Source organism: Bufo bufo, chromosome 5 (genome assembly GCF_905171765.1).
Source record: "Bufo bufo chromosome 5, aBufBuf1.1, whole genome shotgun sequence".
NCBI lineage: Eukaryota > Metazoa > Chordata > Amphibia > Anura > Bufonidae > Bufo > Bufo bufo.
The window spans coordinates 127190550-127216026 of NC_053393.1; the positions used below are offsets into that span (position 1 = coordinate 127190550).

At 45.4% G+C, this 25477-nt stretch overlaps 1 protein-coding gene across 2 annotated transcripts in view; it reads right to left on the reverse strand.

Annotated features, from left to right (window-relative positions):
• UBXN2B (UBX domain protein 2B) overlaps positions 1-25477 on the reverse strand; it is a 44683-nt gene that overhangs the window by 13685 nt on the left and 5521 nt on the right. For both annotated transcript variants that reach the window (XM_040432201.1, XM_040432200.1), the window contains 2 exons: positions 21001-21121; positions 16441-16533 (listed from right to left, as the gene is read on the reverse strand). In XM_040432201.1, the coding sequence (XP_040288135.1) occupies positions 16441-16533; positions 21001-21121 (214 nt within the window). The remainder of the gene's footprint in view (positions 1-16440; positions 16534-21000; positions 21122-25477) is intronic.

Below are 25477 nucleotides of genomic sequence, written 5' to 3' on the forward strand. Positions count from 1 at the left end.
TTTAATATTCTGCATACTCCCTTGATGACCTGTTGGATAAGGTCTGGCTCTGCTTCGGCTTGTTGTCATGTTTTTGATGGCAGCACACAAAGGTCTTGGGCACACAATCGTAATATGGCTCCTCATTAAAGGGGTTGTCCCACGAAAAATGTTCTACGTTACAGTACCTGGATCTGAAAACGTTTTCACTGTAGTATAGCCACGGAGATATTCAATAGACTCTATCTGTATAGCGCCACCTGCTGTTTGTTATTTTCCTTATTTCTCTGTCTACCTGGCTGAGCCGGACACACATGCTTAGCTCTTTGAAGGGGTCACAGCACACGTGTGAGTATTACACCCTCTTTAAAGTCTAACTGCATACCATTTCCCTTGAAGGGATCTCTCAATCCCTTCAAACAGCTGATCAGAAAGGATGCTGGGAGTCAGACCCCTTCCGATTTAATACTGAGGACCTATCCTGACAACAGGTCATCAATATTTTACCACTGCACAACCCCTTTAATGATCACCAGATATTTGTGTGACAACCTGTTTAATTTTCCTTCAGCGCCACCATAGGGGAAAATAAGGTATTACACAGTGTCCACTCAAATCAATTGGCTTATGTGTGTAATGCAGGACAGGAAAGGTTCTCCAGAAATTCTCTGTAGTCACTCTTCACTCTGGTCAAGAGATGAAGATCCTAAACAGAGGACCACTTCTATTAGGTCAGAATTCCCTAGTAGTCACAACTAGTGTTGAGCGAACTTCTGTTTTAAGTTCGGGGTCTAAAGTTCGGCTTCCGGTTAGCGAAGAATCCCGATATGGATTCCGAATTCCGTTGTGGTCCGTGGTAGCGGAATCAATAATGGCCGATTATTGATTCCGCTACCACGGACCACAACGGAATTCGGAATCCATATCGGGATTCTCCGCTAACCGGAAGCCGAACTTTAGATGCAGAACTTAAAACAGAAGTTCGCTCAACACTAGTCACAACCCTTTATCCGGTCTCTTATTAATAGCCAAATCTCTTATATATATAAAAATTAATTTCTGTCGGTCTGTTCTTTATGCGCGACCAAACGACTGGACCGATCTTCACCAAATTTGGCACATAGATAAATCAGATGTCCGGGGAGGTTTTAGGCTGGGTCTCAGCTCTCTAGGGCATACCGTTCTTGAGATATATAAAAAAAATAATGCAAATATGGCACCATCACATGACCTGCATTACCCAATAATAGCCCAATGGTCTCTCACTCATATCCCAACTGCCATATACACGGTCACATGACCCATAAGCTAATAGAAGCTTGCAAGTCCTTCAGTCTTGACATACACTTTTACACCAGGTTTCCATAACAACCCAGCTATTTTTCTTCGCTGCTGTAGGTCACCTTTAAAGGGGCAGGGCGCTGTGGATGACACTGTTAAGGGAGCTGCGGAGGTCATAGTAAAAGGGACGGTCCGCTATGGAGGTCAGTGTTAAGGGGCGGGTTCTGTAGAAGTCACTGTTAAGGGGGCGGAGTGTTGTGGAGGTCACATTTTAAGGGAACGGAGCGCTGTGGAGGTCACTGTTAAGGGGGCGGGTTATTGTGGAAGTCACTGTTAAGGAGACGGGGTACTGTGGAGGTCACCAACAAAGGTGCGGCCACTGTAGAGGTTACTGTTAAAGGGGCGGGCGTTGTGGAAGTTACTGTTAAAAGGCGGGTGCAAGTGGCGTAACTAGAGTGTTATGGGCCCCAGAGGCGGCAGATTTTCTTTACACTAAGCCCAATTCATAAAATATGGTCCTCCCTCATCCAGGGTGTCGCTGGCGTCGGCGCGATGTCCACTGGATCCAGAACAAGGTCCCTGTGGTGAGAAAAAAAGAATAATCACATAAGGAAGGGATGTTGACTGCCCCTGTGAAATCACCAGCAGGGGGCGCTGTGCTGGCCTGTAAGACTGAGCCATGCCAATGTATAGCAGGGTAATCTAGGACATTTCACCTAAGTGCTACCACACAGTACTAATGCCCACATTGTGGCCCCTCACAGTAATAATGACCACCTTGTGGCCCCTCACAGTAATTAAGCCCACCTTGTGGTCCCTTCAAAATAGTTATGTCCTCCTTGTGGCCCCTCAACAGCAGTTATGCCCACCTTTGTTCCTGTCACAGTAGTTATGCCCACTTTTGTGCCCCCTCACTGTAGTTATGCCCAGATATGTGCCCCCCACAGTAGTTATGCCCAGATATGTGCCCCCTCACAGTAGTTATGCCCAGATATGTGCCTCACTCACAGTAGTTTTGCCAGATTATGTGCCCCCTCACAGTAGATATGCCCAGATATGTGCCCCCTCAAAGTGGTTATACCAGATATGTGCACCCTCACAGTAGTTATGCTCACATATGTGCCCCCCCACATTATTTATGCCCACATATGTGCCTCCTCACAGTAGGTATGCCCATATATGTGCCCCCTCACAGTAGTTATGCCAGATTAGGTTCCCTCTCACAGTATTTATTCCAGATGAGGCGCCCCCTCAGTAAAGATGCCCACTTTTGTGCCCCCTCACTCTAGTTGTTGCCCCCCCTTTTTTCTCCAGTCTGCAGATTTATGAAGAAAAAAACCCACATACTTACCTTTTTCCCTGAGGACGTGCTCCCACACTCACATTGCGCTGCACGATGTGCGGCCTGCAGGTGGAGCGCCGGAGCTCAAAGGAACAGTGAAGCAGGGAGCGGAGAGGGCTCCCTGCTTCACTCTTGACACAAACAGCCCGGCAGTGACAAAAACTGCCGGGAGAGTGCGCACGCCCCGCCCCCCCCCCCCCCTCCTTCCTTGCCTCTGCGCTCCCCTGTCTCTGCGCCTCCTCTTGTCTCTGTGCCCTGGGCGCATATTATACAAGTTTGAAGAGCGCTCTGACGGGGCCCGGCATTGTCACTGTACTTCATGCCGAGCCCCGTCAGAGCGCTCCCATTACATCTGAATGCTGCGGGACCCCTCCCCCTGCCGGTTACGCCCCTGGCTGGTGCTGTGGAGGTTACTGTTAAGGGGGTGGGCCGCTGTGGAGATCTTTTGTTAGGGGAGTGGGTTGGATGCTGTGGAGGTCACATTTTAAGGGGGAGGGGCACTGTGAGGGCTTCAGTGTTAAGGGGTGAGGTGCTGTGGAGGTCACTGTTAAGGGGGCAAAGTGCCATATAGGTCACTGCTATGGGGGACACTGTCAATATATTTTAACAACACACACAAACATTAAATAAAACATTGAAAATATACCACTGCGAAGCCAGGTCACTGTTAAGGGGGCGGATGTTGTGGAGGTCCCATTTTAAGGGAACGAAGTGCTGTGGAGGTCAATGTTAAGGGGTGCAGGTCATTGTGGAAATCACTGTTAAGGAGACAGGGTACTGTGGAGGTCACTAATAAAGGGGCAGCTGCTGTGGAGGTCACTGTTGAAGGGGCGAGCGCTTTGGAGGTTACTGTTAAGGAGGCAGGGGACTGTGGAGGTCACTATTAAAGGGGCAGCTGCTGTGGAGGTCACAGTTAAGGGGGCAGGCTGCTGTGGAGGTCATAGTTAAAGGGACGGTCTGCTATGGAGTTCAGTGTTGGAATACTGTAGAGGTCACTGTAAAAGGGGGCGGTGTATTGTGGAGGTCACATTTTAAGGGAACGGAGCGCTGTTGAGGTCACTTTTAAGGGGGCAATTTATTGTGGAAATCACTGTTAAGGAGACGGGGTACTGTGGAGGTCAGCAAAAAAGGGGAGGCTACTGTTAAAGGGTCGGGCCGCTGTGGAGGTCACTGTTAAAGGGACAGACATTGTGGAAATTACAAAAAGACGGCAGGTGACTGTGGAGGTAACTATTAAAGGGGCAGCTGCTGTGGAGGTCACTGTTAAGGCAGCAGGGTACTGTGGAGGTCACTGTTAAGGGAGCAGGGTACTGTGGAGGTCACTGTTAAAGGGAATCTGTCACCTACTTTTAGCATTTTAAGCTGTCACCATCGCTATGTTCACTAAAGTACCTTATTTCCAGCAGTCTTCTTTTTATTTGATTTCGTTTTGTCCTTTTGATATAAAAGCGCTTTTTATGATATGCTAATGAGGGTCCAAGGTGCCCAGAGGGGCGTTTTTTTCCCTCTCCGGTGCCCAGTGACGCCCCCCTGCAGTGCCCAAGAACGCCTCCTGATCCTGAAATAACCTCCCACAGCCCGGCAAACGGTTCCGCCCCCTCCCCACGTCATAGTCTACCTTCTAGAAATGCCCCGTCCTTCTTCCTGACGGCAGCCAAAAAACTCGCGCAGGCGCAGTACCGCCTGCGCGATCATCAACCTCCACAGGGCAACAGCGCTCAGGTTACATCACTGGGCTCAGCGCATGCCCAGTGAGACTTTTGAGGCTGTTGCCCTCAGGAGATTGATGATCGCGCAGGCCGCAGGCGGTACTGCGCCTGCGCGAGTTTTCTGGCCGCCGACAGGAAGAAGGACAGGGCATTTCTAGAAGGTAGACTATGACGTGGGGAGGGGCGGAACCGTTTGACGGGCTGTGGGAGGTTATTTCAGTATCAGGAGGCGTTCTTGGGCACTGCAGGGGGGCGTCACTGGGCTCCGGAGAGGGAAAAAAACACCCCTCTGGGCACCTTGGACCCTCATTAGCATATCATAAAAAGCGCTTTTATATCAAAAGGACAAAACGAAATCAAGTAAAAAGAAGACTGCTGGAAATCATGTACTTTAGTGAACATAGCAATGGTGACAGCTTAACCACCTCAGCCCCCTTAGCTTAAACACCCTTAAAGACCAGGCCACTTTTTACACTTCTGACCTACACTACTTTAACAGTTTATTGCTCGGTCATGCAACTTACCACCCAAATGAATTTTACCTCCTTTTCTTCTCACTAATAGAGCTTTCATTTGGTGGTATTTCATTGCTGCTGACATTTTTACCTTTTTTGTTATTAATCGAAATTTAACGATTTTTTTGCAAAAAAATGAAATTTTTCACTTTCAGTTGTAAAATTTTGCAAAAAAAACGACATCCATATATAAATTTTGCTCTAAATTTATTGTTCTACATGTCTTTGATAAAAAAAAAATGTTTGGGTAAAAAAAAAAAAATTGTTTGGGTAAAAGTTATAGCGTTTACAAACTATGGTACAAAAATGTGAATTTCCGCTTTTTGAAGCAGCTCTGACTTTCTGAGCACCTGTCATGTTTCCTGAGGTTCTACAATGGCCAGACAGTACAAACACCCCACAAATGACCCCATTTCGGAAAGTAGACACCCTAAGGTATTCGCTGATGGGCATAGTGAGTTCATAGCACTTTTTACTTTTTGTCACAAGTTAGCAGAAAATGATGATTTTTTTTAATTTATTTTTTTTCTTACAAAGTCTCATAGTCCACTAACTTGTGACAAAAAATAAAAACTTCTATGAACTCACTATGCCCATCAGCGAATACCTTGGGGTGTCTTCTTTCCAAAATGGGGTCACTTGTGGGGTAGTTATACTGCCCTGGCATTCTAGGGGCCCAAATGTGTGGTAAGGAGTTTGAAATCAAAATCTGTAAAAAATGGCCGGTGAAATCCGAAAGGTGCTCTTTGGAATGTGGGCCCTTTTGCCCACCTAGGCTGCAAAAAAGTGTCACACATGTGGTATCTCCGTACTCAGAAGTTGGGCAATGTGTTTTGGGGTGTCATTTTACATATACCCATGCTGGGTGAGAGAAATATTTTGGCAAAAGACAACTTTTCCAATTTTTTTATACAAAGTTGGCATTTGACCAAGAGTACGGAGATACCACATGTGTGACACTTTTTTGCAGCCTAGGTGGGCAAAGGGGCCCACATTCCAAAGAGCACCTTTCGGATTTCACCGGCCATTTTTTACACATTTTGATTTCAAAATACTTCCCACACATTTGGGCCCCTAGAATGCCAGGGCAGTATAACTACCCCACAAGTGACCCCATTTTGGAAAGAAGACACCCCAAGGTATTCCGTGAGGGGCATGGCGAGTTCCTAGAATTTTTTATTTTTTGTCACAAGTTAGCGGAAAATGATGATTTTTTATTTTTTATTTTTCTTACAAAGTCTCATATTCCACTAACTTGTGACAAAAAATAAAAACTTCCATGAACTCACTATGCCCATCAGCGAATACCTTGGGGTGTCTTCTTTCCAAAATGGGGTCACTTGTGGGGTAGTTATACTGCCCTGGGATTCTAGGGGCCCTAATGTGTGGTAAGTAGTTTGAAATCAAAATCTGTAAAAAATGGCCGGTGAAATCCGAAAGGTGCTCTTTGGAATGTGGGCCCCTTTGCCCACCTAGGCTGCAAAAAAGTGTCACACATCTGGTATCCCCGTACTCAGGAGACGTTGGGCAATGTGTTTTGGGGTGTCATTTTACATATACCCATGCTGGGTGAGATAAATATCTCGGTCAAATGCCAACTTTGTATAAAAAAATGGGAAAAGTTGTCTTTTGCCAAGATATTTCTCTCACCCAGCATGGGTATATGTAAAAAGACACCCCAAAACACATTGCCCAACTTCTCCTGAGTACGGAGATACCAGATGTGTGACACTTTTTTGCAGCCTAGATGCGCAAAGGGGCCCACATTCCTTTTATGAGGGCATTTTTAGACATTTGGATCCCAGACTTCTTCTCACGCTTTAGGGCCCCTAGAATGCCAGGGCAGTATAAATACCCCACATGTGACCCCATTTTGGAAAGAAGACACCCCAAGGTATTCAATGAGGGGCATGGCGAGTTCATAGAAATTTTTTTTTTTTGGCACAAGTTAGCGGAAATTGATATTTTTTATTTTTTTCTCACGAAGTCTCCCTTTCCGCTAACTTGGGACAAAAATTTCAATCTTTCATGTACTCAATATGCCCCTCACGGAATACCTTGGGGTGTCTTCTTTCCGAAATGGGGTCACATGTGGGGTATTTATACTGCCCTGGCATTCTAGGGGCCCTAAAGCATGAGAAGAAGTCTGGAATATAAATGTCTAAAAATTTTTACGCATTTGGATTCCGTGAGGGGTATGGTGAGTTCATGTGAGATTTTATTTTGCGGATCCGATCCATGTATCAGTGGATCCGTAAAAATCATACGGACATCTGAATGCAGCCTTACAGGGGGATGATCAATGACAGGGGGGTGATCAGGAAGTCTATATGGGGTGATCACCCCCGTCATTGATCACCCCCTTGTAAGGCTGCATTCAGATGTCCGTATGCGTTTTGCGGATCCGATCCATGTATCAGTGGATCCGTAAAAATCATACGGACATATGAATGCAGCCTTACAGGGGGGTGATCAATGACAGGGAGGTGATCAGGGAGTCTATATGGGGTGATCTGGGGTGATCAGGGGTGAATAAGGGGTTAATAAGTGACGGGGGGGGGGGGTGTAGTGTAGTGTAGTGCTACTTATTACTGAGCTACCTGTGTCCTCTGGTGGTCGATCCAAACAAAGGGGACCACCAGAGGACCAGGTAGCAGGTATATTAGACGCTGTTATCAAAACAGCGTCTAATATACCTGTTAGGGGTTAAAAAAAACACATCTCCAGCCTGCCAGTGAACGATCGCCGCTGGCAGGCTTGCGCGCGTTCACAGGAAATCTCGCGTCTCGCGAGAGGACGCGCCGGCGCGTCCAGGAGGAATGAATCAACCACCTCCATGACGCGTCGCTGCGTTCGCCGGTCCGGAGGTGGTTAAAATGCTAAAAGCAGGTGACAGATTCCCTTTAAGGGAGTGGGATACTGTGGAAGTCACTGTTAAAGGGGTGGGCCCTGTGAAGGTCTCTGTGAAGGGGGCAGGGAACGGTGGAGGTCACTGTTAAGTGGGCGGGCAGTTGTGGAGGTCACAGTTAAGGAGGTGAGGGCTGTGGAGGTCAATGTTATGGGGGATACTGTCGATACACACAAATGAAATAGTAGAAATATACCCAAGTGAAGCCAGGTCATCCTGCTAGTCTATATATACAGGTGAAACTCAAAAAATTAGAATATCGTGCAAAAGTCAATTCATCTCAGTAATGCAAATTAAAAGGAATTGCATTAATGCAGCTTAAAATTAGAATTTTGTGAAAAGGTTCAATATTCTAGGCTCAAAGTGTCACACTCTAGTCAGCTAATTAATTCATAACACCTGAGCAAAGGGGACCTCAAAATTGTGACTTTGGGGTTTCATAAGCTGTAAGCCATAATCATCCAAATTATAACAAATAAAGGCTTGAAATATCTCGCTTTGCATGTAATGAGTCTCTCTCATATGTTATGTGTGCAATATAAAAGCCTATTTTATTGAATTACACCATTATAAACAATACATAAAGATATGAAAAGATGTATGAAGCAGTAATGCAGTAGACGCTGCGGACCACAGACCACAGCTCCAACACAGGTAACAAGGGGTAAAATTACTACTCCCAATAGGAATGTAATATACAGGGTGGCCCATTTATATGGATACACCTTAATAAAATGGGAATGGTTGGTGATATACTAATGTGCCACAAACAGGAAGTTAATATGTGAGGGGGGAAACTTTTCAAGATGGGTGGTGACCATGGCGGCCATTTTGAAGTCGGCCATTTTGAATCCAACTTTTGTTTTTTCAATAGGAAGAGGTTCATGTGACACCAAACTTATTGGGAATTTCACAAGAAAAACAATGGTGTGCTTGGTTTTAACGTAACTTTATTCTTTCATGAGTTATTTACAAGTTTCTGACCACTTATAAAATGTGTTCAATGTGCTGCCCATTGTGTTGGATTGTCAATGCAACCCTCTTCTCCCACTCTTCACAAACTGATAGCAACACCGCAGGCCCCCAAGGTCTCCCGATCTGACCCCCTTTGACTTTTATCTTTGGGGTCATCTGAAGGCAATCGTCTATGCTGTGAAGATACGAGATGTGCAGGACCTGAAACTACGGATACTGGAAGCCTGTGATAGCATTTCTCCTGCGGTGTTGCTATCAGTGTGTGAAGAGTGGGAGAAGAGGGTTGCATTGACAATCCAACACAATGGGCAGCACATTGAACACATTTTATAAGTGGTCAGTAACTTGTAAATAACTCATGAAAGAATAAAGTTACGTTAAAACCAAGCACACCATTGTTTTTCTTGTGAAATTCCCAATAAGTTTGATGTGTCACATGACCCTCTTCCTATTGAAAAAACAAAAGTTGGATTCAAAATGGCCGACTTCAAAATGGCCGCCATGGTCACCACCCATCTTGAAAAGTTTCCCCCCTCACATATACTAATGTGCCACAAACAGGAAGTTAATATCACCAACCATTCCCATTTTATTAAGGTGTATCCATATAAATGGCCCACCCTGTATTTATTTTCCATAAGCCAATCCCACAGAAATGGAAAAAGAGGGAGGGGGGGGGGGGGGGGGGAGAATACTACCAATACATAAAGGTACAAGCTCCAAGCTCCACACAGGTCTAATTTCCCTCTACGCTACCCTAACAGGTATTTATGGCCATGATGTGTTTGTTATGAGTGGCATTACTTTATGGCATCTTTTCATGTAGATTATGTTAAATACATGAGTGCCCTTGTACCTTTCTGTATTGGTAGTATTCTCCCCCCCCCCTTCCCCTCTTTTTCCCTTTCTGTGGCATTGACTTATGTAAAATGGGGTCTGGAAAATATAGGTTGTATCTCATATGTTAGTTTCATCAGGTGTCCGGGAAGCTTTTAGACCAGGTCTCATTTCTCTAGGACGTATCGTTCCTGAGATATTCCCAAAAAATGTATTAGGCAATAGGAGCTTGCAGCTTTACTCACATTCTAATTACCATTCACACAGTCACATGACCCTTATTCTCCAATAGAAACTCGCAGGTCCTTCAGTCTTGACATACATAGTTACACCAGGTTTCCATAACAACTCACTGTTAAGGGGGCGTGGTTCTGTGGAGGTCACTGTTAAGGGGGCGTGGTTCTGTGGAGGTCACTGTTAAGGGGCGAGGTGCTATGGATGTCACATTTTAAGGGGGCGAGGTGCTGTGGAGGTCTTATATGACAGGTGGGCGGCACAGTGGAGGGGAGGGGTCACTGTTAAAGGGGTGCACTGTGCAGGTTAATGATAAGGGGTGGGCCGCTATGCAGGGCACTGTAGGGGGGTCTCTCTTAAGGAGCAGGCCGCTGTGGAAGTCACTGTTACGGTTGCGGAAGGCTGTGGTGATCACTGGTAAGGGGGTGGGGTGCTTGGGGGGGGTGACTGTTAAGGGGACGAGTGCTGTGTAGGACACTCTTAAGGGGGTGGACCACTGTGCAGGTCACTGTTAAGAGGGCAGGGCGCTGTAGAGGTTACTTTCAAGGGGGCAGGGCATTCTGGAGGTCCCTTTTAAGGGGCTGGCCACTGTGTAGGTCAGTGTAAAGGGGGCAGGGCACTGTGGAAGTCACAGTTAAGGGGCAGGGTTCTGGGGTGGTCACTGTTAAGAGGGCAGGCTGCTGTGGAAGTCACTGTTAGAGGGTGGCGTACTTTGGAGGTCACTATTAAGGGGGAGAGGTGCTGTGGACGTCATTGTTAAGGGGGCACTCCTCTGTGGAGGTCACCTTTAACCCCTTCAGGACCGGGCTCATTTTCACCTTAAGGACCAGGCCATTTTTTGGAAATCTGACCAGTGTCACTTTAAGTGCTAATAACTTTAAAACGCTTTGACACATATTGTACTTCATAACACTGGTAAAATGAAGTCAAAAAAATTATTTTTTTTGCACAAAAAAATACCTAATTTACCAAAAATTTGGAAAAATTTGCAAATTTCAAAGTTTCAGTTTCTCTACTTCTGTAATACATAGTAATACCCCAAAAAATTGTGATGACTTTACATTCCCCATATGTCTACTTCATGCTTGAATTGTTTTGGGAATGATATTTTATTTTTTGGGGATGTTATAAGGCTTAGAAGTTTAGAAGCAAATCTTGAAATTTTTCCGAAATTTACAAAAACTCAATTTTTAGGGACCAGTTCAGGTCTGAAGTCACTTTGCGAGGCTTACATAATAGAAACCACCCAAAAATGACCCCATCTAAGAAACTACACCCCTCAAGGTATTCAAAACTGATTTTGCATACATTGTTAACCCTTTAGGTGTTGCACAAGAGTTATTGGCAAATGGGGAGGAAATTTGAGAATTTCATTTTTTTGTCTAATTTTTCATTTTAACCCATTTTTTCCACTAACAAAGCAAGGGTTAACAGCCAAACAAGACTGTATCTTTATTGCCCTGACTCTGCCGTTTACAGAAACACCCAATATGTGGCCGTAAACTACTGTACGGCCACACAGCGGGGCGTAGAGTGAAAGGTGCGCCGTTTGGTTTTTGGAAGGCTGATTTTTATGGACTGGTTTATTTACACCATGTCCCATTTGAAGCCCCCTGATGCACCCCTAGAGTAGAAACTCCATAAAAGTGACCCCATCTAAGAAACTACACCCCTCAAGGTATTCAAAACTGATTTTACATACGTCATTAACCCTTTAGGTGTTGCACAAGAGTTATTGGCAAATGGAGATGAAATTTGAGAATTTCATTTTTTGCCTAATTTTCAATTTTAACCCATTTTTTCCACTAACAAAGCAAGGGTTAACAGCCAAACAAGACTGTATCTTTATTGCCCTGACTCTGATGTTCACAGAAACACCCCATATGTGGCCGTAAACTACTGTATGGCCACACAGCGGGGCGTAGAGTGAAAGGTGCGCCGTTTGGTTTCTGGAGGGCTAATTTTGCTGGACTGTTTTTTTGACACCATGTCCCATTTGAAGCCCCCCTGATGCACCCCTAGAGTAGAAACTCCATAAAAGTGACCCCATCTAAGAAACTACACCCCTCAAGGTATTCAAAACTGATTTTACAAACTTTGTTAACCCTTTAGGTGTTGCACAAGATTTAATGGAAAATAGAGACACAATTTCAAAATTTCACATTTTTGGCAGATTTTCCATTTTAATATTTTTTTTACAGTTACAAAGCAAGGGTTAACAGCCAAACAAAACTCATTATTTATGGCCCTGATTCTGTAGTTTACAGAAGCACCCCATATGTGGTCGTAAACCGCTGTACGGGCACACGGCAGGGCGCAGAAGGAAAGGAATGCCATACGGTTTTTGGAAGGCAGGTTTTGCTGGACTGTTTTTTTTGACACCATGTCCCATTTGAAGCCCCCCTGATGCACCCCTAGAGTAGAAACTCCATAAAAGTGACGCCATCTAAGAAACTACACCCCTCAAGGTATTCAAAACTGATTTTACAAACGCTGTTAACCCTTTAGGTGTTCCACAAGAATAAATGGAAAATAGAGATTAAATTTCAAAATTTCACTTTTTCGGCAGATTTTCCATTTTAATATTTTTTTTCCAGTAACAAAGCAAGGGTTAACAGCCAAACAAAACTCTTTATTTATGGCCCTGATTCTGTAGTTTACAGAAACACCCCATATGTGGTCGTAAACTGCTGTATGGGCACGCGGCAGGGTGCAGAAGGAAAGGAATGCCATATGGTTTCTGGAAGGCAGATTTTGCTGGATTGTTTTTAGACACCATGTCCCATTTAAAGCCCCCTGATGCACCCCTAGAGTAGAAACTCCAAAAAAGTGGCCCCATTTTGGAAACTACGGGATACGGTGGAAGTTTTGTTGGTACTAGTTTAGGGAACATATGATTTTTGGTTGCTCTATATTACACTTTTTTGTGAGGCAAAGTAACAAAAAATAGAAATTCAGAAATTTCATCTCCATTTGCCATTAACTCTTGTGGAACACTTAAAGGGTTAACAAAGTTTGTAAAATCAGTTTTGAATACCTTGAGGGGTGTAGTTTCCAAAATGGGGTCATTTTTTGGAGTTTATACTCTAGGGGTGCATCGGGGGGGCTTCAAATGGGACATGGTGTCAAAAAACCAGTCCAGCAAAAACTGCCTTCCAAAAACCATATGGCGCTCCTTTCCTTCTGCGCCCTGCCGTGTGGCCATACAGCAGTTTACGACCACATATGGGGCATTTCTATAAACTAAAGAATCAGGGCAATAAATATTGAGTTTTGTTTGGCTGTTAACCCTTGCTTTGTTATGGGAAAAAATGAATTAAAATGGAAAATTTGCCAAAAAATAGCTGTTTTGGCACTGTTTTTATTTTTTAATATTTACAACGTTCATCTGACAGGTTAGATCATGTGCTATTTTTATAGAGCAGGTTCTTACGGACGTGACGATACCTAATATGTATACTTTTTTATTTATTTAGGTTTTACACAATAATATCATTTTTGACACAAAAAAAAAACATGTTTTAGTGTCTCCATAGTCTGAGAGCCATAGTTTTTTCAGTTTTTTGGCGATTGTCTCAGGTTGGGTATCATTTTTGCGGGATGAGATGACGGTTAGATTGGTACTATTTTGGGGTGCATATGACTTTTTGATCGCTTGCTATTACACTTTTTGTGATGTAAGGTAACAAAAAAATAGCTTTTTTGACACCGTTTTTTTTAAATTTTTTTTACAGTGTTCACCTGAGGGGTTAGGTCATGTGGTATTTTTATAGATCAGGTTCTTACGGACATGGCAATACCTAATATGTCTACCTTTTTATAATTTATCAGGGTTTTACACAATAATATTTTTGAAACAAAAAAAAAATCATGTTTTAGTATCTCCATAGTCTGAGACCCATAGTTTTTTTATTTTTTGGGCCATTGTCTCATGTAAGGGCTCATTTTTTGCGGGATGAGGTGACGGTTTGATTGGTACTTTTTTGGCGTACATGCGACTTTTTTGATCACTTTTATTACCTTTTTTGGGAAGTAAGGTGGGCAAAATTTCAATTTCCTCATAGTTTTTATTTTTTTATTTTTATGGCGTTCACCGTGCGGGGAAAGTAACATGACCGTTTTATAGATCAGGTCGTTACGGACGCGGCGATACCTAATATGTGTAGTGTATTTTTTTATTTTATTTTTTATTCAGTGATAAATGTGTTTTTTTGAAACTTTACTTTTTTCACTTTTTTTTTGACCCAGACCCACTTGGTTCTTGAAGATCCAGTGGGTCTGATGTCTGTATAATACAGTACAGAACAATATATATTGTTCTGTACTGTATTTTACACTTGTCTGAACAGATCTATGCTTTCAGCACAGATCTGTTCAGCACCATGGACAGCAGGACGCCTGAGAGGCGTCCTGTTGCCATGGGAACCTTCCCCGTCTGCTCAGTACTGGTCAGAACTGCGCAGACGGGGAAGGGTAAGTACAGGGCTGAGGGGGGCTCTCTGGGGGCTCTCTCCCTCTCCCATCGGGGGGCTGCAAAGGCACAGCAGCCCCCCGATGAGAGAGGGAGAGAGCTCCCTGCGCTGTTAACCTTTTCCATACAGCGGTCCGTACGGACCGCTGTATGGAAAGGGTTAAACGGCTGACATCGCATCGCAGATGTCAGCCGTTTATACCAGGGTGCCAGCAATGTGCTGGCACCCTGGTATCCCCACTAGAAGCCAACGATCATTGAAAGGGAGGCGGGCGGGGGATCGCGATCCCGCCTGCCGCACCGCCCGCCTCCCGCAGCTTACCGCACCTCCCCACCGCCTGCGACACCCCCCCTGCACCACCCGCCCACATAACATCATTCAGGGGTGCAGGGGGGGTGAAAAAGCTTTATTTTGGGCATAGTAAAGTTTCTGATCAGCACCATGGACAGCAGGACGCCTGAGAGGCGTCCTGTTGCCATGGGAACCTTCCCCGTCTGCTCAGTACTGGTCAGAACTGCGCAGACGGGGAAGGGTAAGTACAGGGCTGAGGGGGGCTCTCTGGGGGCTCTCTCCCTCTCCCATCGGGGGGCTGCAAAGGCACAGCAGCCCCCCGATGAGAGAGGGAGAGAGCTCCCTGCGCTGTTAACCTTTTCCATACAGCGGTCCGTACGGACCGCTGTATGGAAAGGGTTAAACGGCTGACATCGCATCGCAGATGTCAGCCGTTTATACCAGGGTGCCAGCAATGTGCTGGCACCCTGGTATCCCCACTAGAAGCCAACGATCATTGAAAGGGAGGCGGGCGGGGGATCGCGATCCCGCCTGCCGCACCGCCCGCCTCCCGCAGCTTACCGCACCTCCCCACCGCCTGCGACACCCCCCCTGCACCACCCGCCCACATAACATCATTCAGGGGTGCAGGGGGGGTGAAAAAGCTTTATTTTGGGCATAGTAAAGTTTCTGATCCCCGCGGTCAGGGACCGCGGCGATCAGAAACCGCTACAAACCGCAGGTCTGAATTGACCTGCGGTTTGCAGCGATCGCCGACATGGGGGGGTCACAGGACCCCCCTCGGCATTGACCTAAGGTGCCCGGCTGTGTGTGACAGCCGGGATCTCAGCGCTGTCACCATGTCTGCAGACATGGTGACAGTTAAATGCCATGACGTGTATACTCATCATGGCGCGCTAAGTAGCAGTGCTCCATGACGAGTATACTCATCATAGGTCGGGAATATTTTCACACTATCTCCTTCTCTGATCGCTTCCCTGACAGGAATTGGGGCGATCAGAGAAGGAGAAGCACATAGTCCCTCCCTAACCCCCTCTTACCTGCCCCGATGCGCTGTGATTGGTCCCTCTGCAGTAATGGACCAATCACAGCGATCGCGGGCGGGTCAGAGCTCCAATACAGCTCCTGCCGGCTTCTCTGGTTGCCTAGCAACCCCAGCACGCCGGCTTCACTGGAGCTTCAGCGCTTCGCTCCCTGCGCTGACAGTGAAAGCCGATCACGTACATGCACGTGGGAATGCGGTGAGGCACCACATTCCCCCACGTACATGTACGTGATGTTGCGTGAAGGGGTTAAGGGGGCAGGCTGCTGTAAAGGTCAAATTTAAGGGGGTGGGCTGCTGTGGAGGTCAGTGTTAAGGGGACCAGCCGCTGTGGAGAACACTGTTATAGGGGCGGGGGGCTGTGAAGGTCGCAGTTAACGGGGTGGGGCACTGTGGAGATCACTGTTAAAGGGGTGGGCTGCTGTGGAGGTCAAAGTTAAGGGGGTGGGCTGCTGTGGAGGTCAAAGTTAAGGGGGTAGGCTGCTGTGCAGGTCACTATTAAGGGTGAGGGGTGCTGTAGAGGTCACTGTTATGGAGAACACTATGGATATCTTTTAACCTCACACACAAACATTAAATGAAATAGACGAAATACGAAATACACCCGTGCGAAGACGGGTCATCCTGCTAGTAATGTATATATGTTAAAACTGGTAATCGGTATATGGGTGTCTGTTCACATACTGCTAGTATGCAGGGCAGATTGCAATTTGCAATGTGCTTCACTGGTTCAAGCTTTGCGGCTGAAATCTGTGCTGCAAACCGTTGCCACGTGGCTCACTATTGCTACATACACGGGCACTCAAAAAAGATCATTTAAAGTTAACGATGAAACTATAAGGTGAAACCTCTTACATCTGTCCCTCCAGAAAAGAGCTCATCTTCTTGAATATATTCAGACTTCTTTATTGATGAATCGCCCAGTTTGTAACCACCGCCGGAAAAAGACTAGAAGAAAAACACACAAAACCATTATTACACATTTGTCAGCATTCTTTAAAGGGCTTGTGTGGTGCTCAGATACTGATCATCCATATCAGATTGTCAGGGATCTGACACCCGGAATCCTCCCAGATCAGCCGCTCGTGCAAGCCCCACATCCACTTCACTGTTAAACTGCTCGCCATCTACAGTAGATCATCGCCGCTGCCCTGTGTAATTACATCTTCTTCTGCCTTTTACACCCTCCTCTACTATTCAATAGAAGGTGTAATTATACAGTGCTATGATCTAGACAGCGAGCAGGTTAAAAGCACCTGGCACTAGCATAAGTGTCGCGGCTTCTTCAAACAGCTATCGGCAGGGGTGCCGGATGTCGGACCACAGATGTTCTGATACTAAGGACCTATCCTGAAGATAGGTGTTAGCTCAGAGGCCTGGGCACAGGTGCTGATTTGCCCACCCTCCTTGACCTGTCTGGCAGCCCGTACCCGCAGTCCCTCCTTTCCTCACCCATAGAGGGCCTGATCGCTAGGGTCTTGTGCTGCTCCTGCAGGCCGCAGCCTGTGCTTCTTGGTCTGGCCTCCTCCCCCTGCCCATAGGGCACCTGTGCTTCCTCGCTCTTTATGGACCAGTGCACACATGTCCTAATTCCTCCCCAGGCTATTGTTGGAGGCCTCTGGTTTTAAAAAAAATAATAATAAAAGTCCCTAGAGGGTGAATCCCATGGGGATTTTGGAAAAAGAGAAATAAAGGGGGCTATCAACCCTAAATTGATCCCTGTGCAGGGTCACCCTTGAAATGGTTAAAACGTAACTTTTAATGTTCATATTGATAAAAGGGTACGAGAAGTGTAGTCCATTAAAACTATCGGGGTGCCGCTGCCACCCTGTTTTTTGTGGCCTAATATCAATTAACGTAATGGTGGAGTGTGTTGTTGGTAGTGTTGAGCGAATCGAGCTTCGAATCCAAGATCTGAAGTCGATTCGTTCAAAACCTTCTTTTGAACGCTGTATGGAGATTCGTCTTCGTACAGCATTCAAATGTATGTGCTCCGGCAAGGGAAATTCGTTAGTGTCGCGGGAGTTGGTTTCAACTTTATAACCAGCCGATACCGAAGGCGACTTCGGATCCATGTTTTAAAATGGTTTTTAAAAGTTAAAAAATCGATGGCCAAAGTTATTCACCGAAAACTCGCCAGATTTCGGTGATAACTCTGTTCACCTTGCCGGAGCACATACATTTAAATGCTGTACGGAGACGGGTCTATATACAGCATTAAAATGAAGTTTTGAGTGATTCGACTTCGGATCTTGGATCTAAAGCTCGAGTCGCTCAACGCTAGTTGTTGGCTCTCTCCCCTTGCTCTTTTTTTACACCCCTAAGTGGAGGAAGGAGTGGGGGGGGGGGACTAAACTCAATCAATTAGTCCTAGGGCAATCCCCTGGCAATATTAGGTGGTGATGTCTGCAGTTAGCCACAATATATTACCCTAAAATTCAATGTTTTTGGGGGTGATCCCCTCCATACAAAAGAAGTCCAATGGATCATGCCACAAAAAACCTCCGTATGAAATCGGTGATACAGTGGAGGACTCGTACACCTCTATGACAGCACTATTACAGCATGTATAAAACGGAGCCATAAAACCACCATGTCCATGAGCATCTACAGGTGTGTGCTATACAATCTACAGGTGTGTACTATAAAATCCACAGGTGTGAGCTATACAATCCACAGGTGTGAGCTATACAATCTACAGGTGTGTGCTATACAATCCACAGGTGTGAGCTATACAATCTACAGGTGTGAGCTATACAATCCACAGGTGTGTGCTATACAATCCACAGGTGTGAGCTATACAATCCACAGGTGTGAGCTATACAATCTACAGGTGTGAGCTATACAATCCACAGGTGTGTGCTATACAATCCACAGGTGTGTGCTATACAATCTACAGGTGTGTGCTATACAATCTACAGGTGTGTGCTATACAATCCACAGGTGTGAGCTATACAATCTACAGGTGTGAGCTATACAATCTACAGGTGTGTGCTATACAATCCACAGGTGTGTGCTATACAATCCACAGGTGTGAGCTATACAATCCACAGGTGTGAGCTATACAATCTACAGGTGTGAGCTATACAATCCACAGGTGTGTGCTATACAATCCACAGGTGTGTGCTATACAATCTACAGGTGTGTGCTATACAATCTACAGGTGTGTGCTATACAATCTACAGGTGTGTGCTATACAATCTACAGGTGTGTGCTATACAATCCACAGGTGTGTGCTATACAATCTACAGGTGTGTGCTATACAATCCACAGGTGTGTGCTATACAATCTACAGGTGTGTGCTATACAATCCACAGGTGTGAGTTATACAATCTACAGGTGTGTGCTATACAATCCACAGGTGTGTGCTATACAATCTACAGGTGTGTGCTATACAATCCACAGGTGTGAGCTATACAATCTACAGGTGTGTGCTATACAATCCACAGGTGTGTGCTATACAATCTACAGGTGTGTGCTATACAATCCACAGGTGTGTGCTATACAATCTACAGGTGTGTGCTATACAATCCACAGGTGTGAGCTATACAATCTACAGGTGTGTGCTATACAATCCACAGGTGTGAGCTATACAATCTACAGGTGTGAGTTATACAATCCACAGGTGTGTGCTATACAATCCACAGGTGTGAGCTATACAATCCACAGGTGTGAGCTATACAATCTACAGGTGTGAGTTATACAATCCACAGGTGTGTGCTATACAATCCACAGGTGTGAGCTATACAATCTACAGGTGTGAGTTATACAATCTACAGGTGTGTGCTATACAATCTACAGGTGTGTGCTATACAATCCACAGGTGTGTGCTATACAATCTACAGGTGTGTGCTATACAATCCACAGGTGTGAGCTATACAATCTACAGGTGTGTGCTATACAATCCACAGGTGTGTGCTATACAATCCACAGGTGTGAGCTATACAATCTACAGGTGTGAGTTATACAATCCACAGGTGTGTGCTATACAATCTACAGGTGTGTGCTATACAATCTACAGGTGTGAGCTATACAATCTACAGGTGTGTGCTATACAATCTACAGGTGTGTGCTATACAATCTACAGGTGTGTGCTATACAATCTACAGCACACGCCAGTGAAAAACGGAAATGTGAACGAGGCCTGACTGTGTGAATTAATAATTGTGGAGCATCTGACACCAGTGAAGGGTAAATTAAGACCAGCATACATAAAGCCCGTCTTAATAAATCTCTACCTTTGTGTTCAATGTTTTACTAAGGCCCCTTTCACACGAGAAAGTTTTCCGCACGGGTGCAATGCGTGACGTGAACGCATAGCACCCGCACTGAATCCTGACCCATTCATTTTTCACACATCACTTCTGCGTTGTGTGAAAATCGTAGCATGTTCTATATTCTGCGTTTTTCACGCAGCCCTGGCCCCATAGAAGTGAATGGGGCTTCAGTGAAAAACGCATTGCATCCGGAAGCAAGTGCGGGAGCGATGCGTTTTTCACTGATGGTTGCTAAGAGATGTTGTTGGTAAACCTTCAGTTTTTTATCACCCGCGTGTGAAAAAAGCATCAAAACGCATTGCACCCGTGATGAAAAAACAGAACAACTGAACGCAATTGCAGACAAAACTGACTGAACTTGCTTGCAAAATGGTGCGAGTTTCACTGAGCGCATCCAGACCTAATCCGTCATGCTCGTGTGAAAGAGGCCTAAGGCTAGGTTCACACCTGAGCGTTTTAAAACGCGTTCCTACGCGCTGTAAAACGCTCAACAGGCAAAAACCAATGTTTCCCTATGGGCATGGTTCTCACCTGAGCGTTTTACAGCACATACGAACGCGCTGTAAAACGCCCTACGCCCCAAGAAGTACAGGAGCTTCTTTGGGGCGCATTGTCGCGCGTAACACCTCTGTTTTTCATTGTACGCCTCTGTGGTCAATAGCAAGAACGCGTGTACGACGCGCGTTTCCAAAATACAAAAACGCCCCAAAATACGCCTCAAAAACGCCCGATAAAAACGCCTGTAAACAGCGCTTATCGAATACGCTCAGGTGTGAACCCAGCCTAAGGCCTCATGCACACTACCTTATGTATTTTGCGATCCGCAAAAAATACGGATGTCATCCGTGTGCACTCCGTATTTTGCGGAACGGAACAGCTGGCCCCTAATAGAATAGTACTATCCTTATCCGTAATGCGGACAATAATAGGACATGTTCTATTTTTTTGCGAAACGGAAATACGGACATACGAAAAAGGAATGCACACGGAGTACCTTCCGTTTTTTTTGCGGACCCATTGAAATGAATGGTTCCGTATAGAGTCCACAAAAAAAAAATGGAACTGACAAGGAATATAAATACGTTCGTGTGCATTAGGCCTAAATGGACAAAACGTCAATGTTACACAGCACACATACCCTTGGTTTAAAAAGTTCTTCTGACAATTTGCTGGCTTCTTCTACTGAGGTTGCTCCGTGCTCCTTCGCTTCCTTAAAAAGTTCATTGACTATTTTACCGGGAGAATGAACTCTAGAAAAGCTAACGAAGAGAAGAAAAACAATATTATCATTGAAATGTAATATTAAAAATAATCAATTCTAGCTATAAAATATGACTGAATAATTCCACTCATCCACATCCACCTAGTAAACGCATTATTAGACTGCACTACTGTAAGTGGCCACACGGCCTAACATAAATCACAATTAGGCTACATTCACACAAATGTATTTTGTTTCCGTGTCTGCTCCATTTTTTTTTCCGGATTGGATGAGGACCTATTCATTTCAATGGGTCCGCAAAAAATGCGGACAGCACACTGCGTGCTATCCGCATCCATATGTCCGTTCCGTAGGCCCGCAAAAAAACCCCCCAAAAATAGAACATGTCCTATTCTTGTCTGTTTTGCGGACAAGTATAGGCATTGTTACAATGGACCCGCCAAAAAAATGGATGCCATACAGATGTCATCTGTTTTTTTTTTTTTTTTAGCGAATCCGCAATTTGCAGACCACAAAACACATAGGGTCATGTGAATGTAGCCTTAGAATCTGTGCACACTGCATCTGAGGTATAGGAAGGGACGATTTCCCAACGTATAACCCCGACAGAAGCCTGAGATGTACGCCAGTGTCCAGCCATACTGGGGCACAGGTCACACATTGGTCACACAGTAAGCGATTTTCTGTGGTTGCCAACTGTATCGGAAATCACCGTCTTTACAGATGAAAGAAACTATACGAACGCCTATCAACCCAATAAAAGCTATTTTCCCATCCTTGCTGGATCCGGCAGGGATCAGAAAAAACGCTTCCGTCATGATAATACAACCGACTGCGCTAGTTATGAACGGATCCGGTTGTATTATCTCTAAAATAGCCATGATGGATCCGTCTCTGAAACCATTATAAGGCCTCTTGCACACAAACGTTTTTTGCTTCTGTTTCCGTTCCTTTTTTTGCGTTCCGTATACGGAACCATTCATTTCAATGGATCCTCAAAAAAAAATGGAAGGTACTCCGTATGCCTTTCATTTCCGTTTTTCCGTTCAGTGATAGAACATGTCCTATTATTGTCCGCATAACGGACAAGGATAGTACTGTTCTATCAGGGGCCAGCTGTTCCGTTCTGCAAAAAACGGAATGCACACGGACGTCATCCGCATTTTTTGCGGACCACAAAATACTGAAAAATCAATACGGTCATGTGCAAGAGGTCTAAGTCAATGGGGGACAGATCCTTTTTATTTTGTCTACGAGAAAATGAATCCGGCACCATTGACTTAGGTCTCTTGCACACGACCGTATGGCTTTTTCAGTATTTTGCGGTGCGCAAAAAAACGATCTGCAAAAAATACGGATGACATCCGTGTGCACTCCATTTTTTGCGGAACGGAACAGCCGGCCCCTGATAGAACAGTCCTATCCTTGTCAGTTATGCGGACAATAATAGGACAGGTTCTATCTTTGAACGGAACGGAAAAACGGAAACTGAAGGCATACCTTCTGTTTTTTTTTGCGGATCCATTGAAATGAATGGGTCCGTATACGGAACGCAAAAAACTGAACCTAAACTGAAAAAAAAAAATGTTATCCTGCTGTAAAGATGCAAGGCGGCGTAGGCTTTATACTGTCAGAGAGGTCTCTCTATAGGTTCCCTTTACCTGAGTCTATTACATCGGAATGGAAAGGCTGCCCCCTACAGTTTACACATTACGTGTGCAATGTAAGGCCTCCTTCACACGAGCGATCCAGATTGTGTCAGCAGCTGTTGCGGAAAAAAAACGGATGGTTTTGCATGCGCATTCTGGATTTTATCCGGATTGCATGCAATTTTCATGCACGTGAATAAAAACGGAACAATGATAATCCACATCACCGAAGAACCGTCCGGACGGCGTCCATTTTTCATGCAAGACCCTTTCACTTCTATGGAGCCAGGGAAACGTACAACATAGAACATGCTGTACGCAGAGATGATGGGTGAAAAACGCCGCTCACGGACACAGACCCAGTGAAATGAATGGGTCAGGTGTCAGTCCGGATGTTGTGCGTTCACTACACACATCGCATCCTACGGAAAGAAGCATCTACTGATGACCACATTTTGTGGACATACTGTAAAAGGAACACTCATCCTGGATAATGATGTTTGGCCAACAAGTGGACTCATTTTTAGATTGGCCCCCATCTGCCCATACCAGAGTAGGTAGATGTATTCACGTGAGGGGGGGGGGGGGGGGGGGGGGGCAGAAAGGTGCAGAGAGAGCGCACCTGGTAACATGGGAGACCCAGAGAGTAGTCAGGCAACCACAGCAGGTCAGGTCAACATTCATATCAGAGCAGAGGAGAAACACGAGCCAAAACAGGGTTAGTATACATAGAGCGGACACAAAGGCGGAATGAACTCCTAAGGGCCCCTGCACACGGCCGTATGTCCTCCGAGATAGACAGTCCGTGAGCGGCATACATCGTGCGCACGGGAGCGCACAGCATCATAGATTACAATGATGCTGTGCACGTCGGGCCGCCCGCGGGGCTATACGATCATATGAGTGCGGGACAATAGCCCCGCGGGCGGCCCGACCTGCACAGCATCATTGTAATCTATGATGCTGTGCGCTCCCGTGCGCACGATGTATGCCGCTCCGGGACATATGGCCGGCTCATGGACCTTATGTCTCGGTCGTGTGAAGAGGCCCAAGGGCCCTTAGGCCTCTTTCACACGACCGTATGGCTTTTTCAGTGTTTTGCGGTCCGTTTTAAACGGAACCGTTGTTCCGTTTTTTGTTTCCGTTTTTCCATATGGCATATACAGTAATTACTGTACATAGAAAAAATTGGGCTGGGCATAAAATTTTCAATAGATGCTTCTGCAAAAAACGGAACGGATACAGAAAGCATACGGATGCATTTCTGTATGTCTTCCGTTTTTTTTTTGCGGACCCATTGACTTAAATGGAACGTGATTTGCGGGCAATAATAGGACATGTTCTATCTTTCAACGGAACAGAAAAACGGAAATACGGAAACGGAATGCATACGGATTACATTCTGTTTTTTTTGCGGAACCATTGAAATGAATGGTTCCGTATATGGACCGTATCCGGAACGCAAAAAAACGGCCCGTACACGGGGGAAAATAATACGGTCGTGTGAAAGAGACCTTAGGCTACATGCACACGACCGTATGTGTTTTGCGGTCCGCAAATTGCGGATCTGCAAAAAAAACGGATGACGTTCCGTATGGCATCCGTTTTTTTTGCGGATCCGTTTTTTTTGCGGATCCATTGTAATAATGCCTATCCGTGTCCGCAAACTAGAAAAAAATAGGACATGCACTATTTTTTTGGCGGAGCAACAGAACGGACATACTGATGCGGACAGCACACGTTTTTTGTGGACCCATTGAAATGAAACGGTACGGACACGGAAACAAAATACGGTCGTGTGAAAGAGGCCTTAGGCCCCCTGCACACGGCCGTTTTTTCCCCCCGTTTACTGGCCGTTTTTTGCGTTCTGTATACGGTCCGTATACGGAACCATTCATTTCAATGGTTCCGCAAAAAAAACGGAATGTACTCCGTATGCATTCTGTTTCCGTATTTCCGTTCCGTTCTAACATAGAACATGTCCTATTATTGCCCGTTAAATCACGTTCTGTGGCTCCATTGAAGTCAATGGGTGCGCAAAAAAAACGGAACACATACGGAAATGCATCCGTTTCCGTTCCGTTTTTTGCTGAACCATCTATTGAAAATGTTATGCCCAGCCCAATTTTATCTATGTAATTACTGTATATGCCATATGGAAAAAGGGAACGGAAAAACGGAACAGAAACGGAAGCACAACGGAAACAAAAAACGGAACGGATCCGTGAAAAACGGACCGCAAAACACTGAAAAAGCCATACGGTCGTGTGCAATAGGCCTTAGGCTGAGTTCACACTTCAGTTATTTGATCAGTTATTTCCATCAGTTAGGCCTCATGCACACGACCGTTCTGTGCATCCCCGGCCGTTGTTCCGTTTTCCGTTTTTTTTCGCGGACCCATTGACTTTTAATGGGTCCGTGGAAAAATCGGAAAATGCACCGTTTGGCTTCCGCGTCCGTGATCCGTTTTTCCAGTCCGTGAAAAAAATAGGACCTGTCCTATTTTTTTCACGGACAACGGTTCACGGACCCATTTAAGTCAATGGGTCCGTGAAAAATCACGGATGCACACAACATAGTCATCCGCGTCCGTGATCCGTGTCCGTTTTTCCGACCATTTTTAATGCAAACTTGACTTAGTTTTTTTTTTCACTTTTCATGTCCGTGGATCCTCCAAAAATCAAGGAAGACCCACGGATGAAAAAACGGACACGGATCACGGAACAACGGAAACCGTTTTTGCG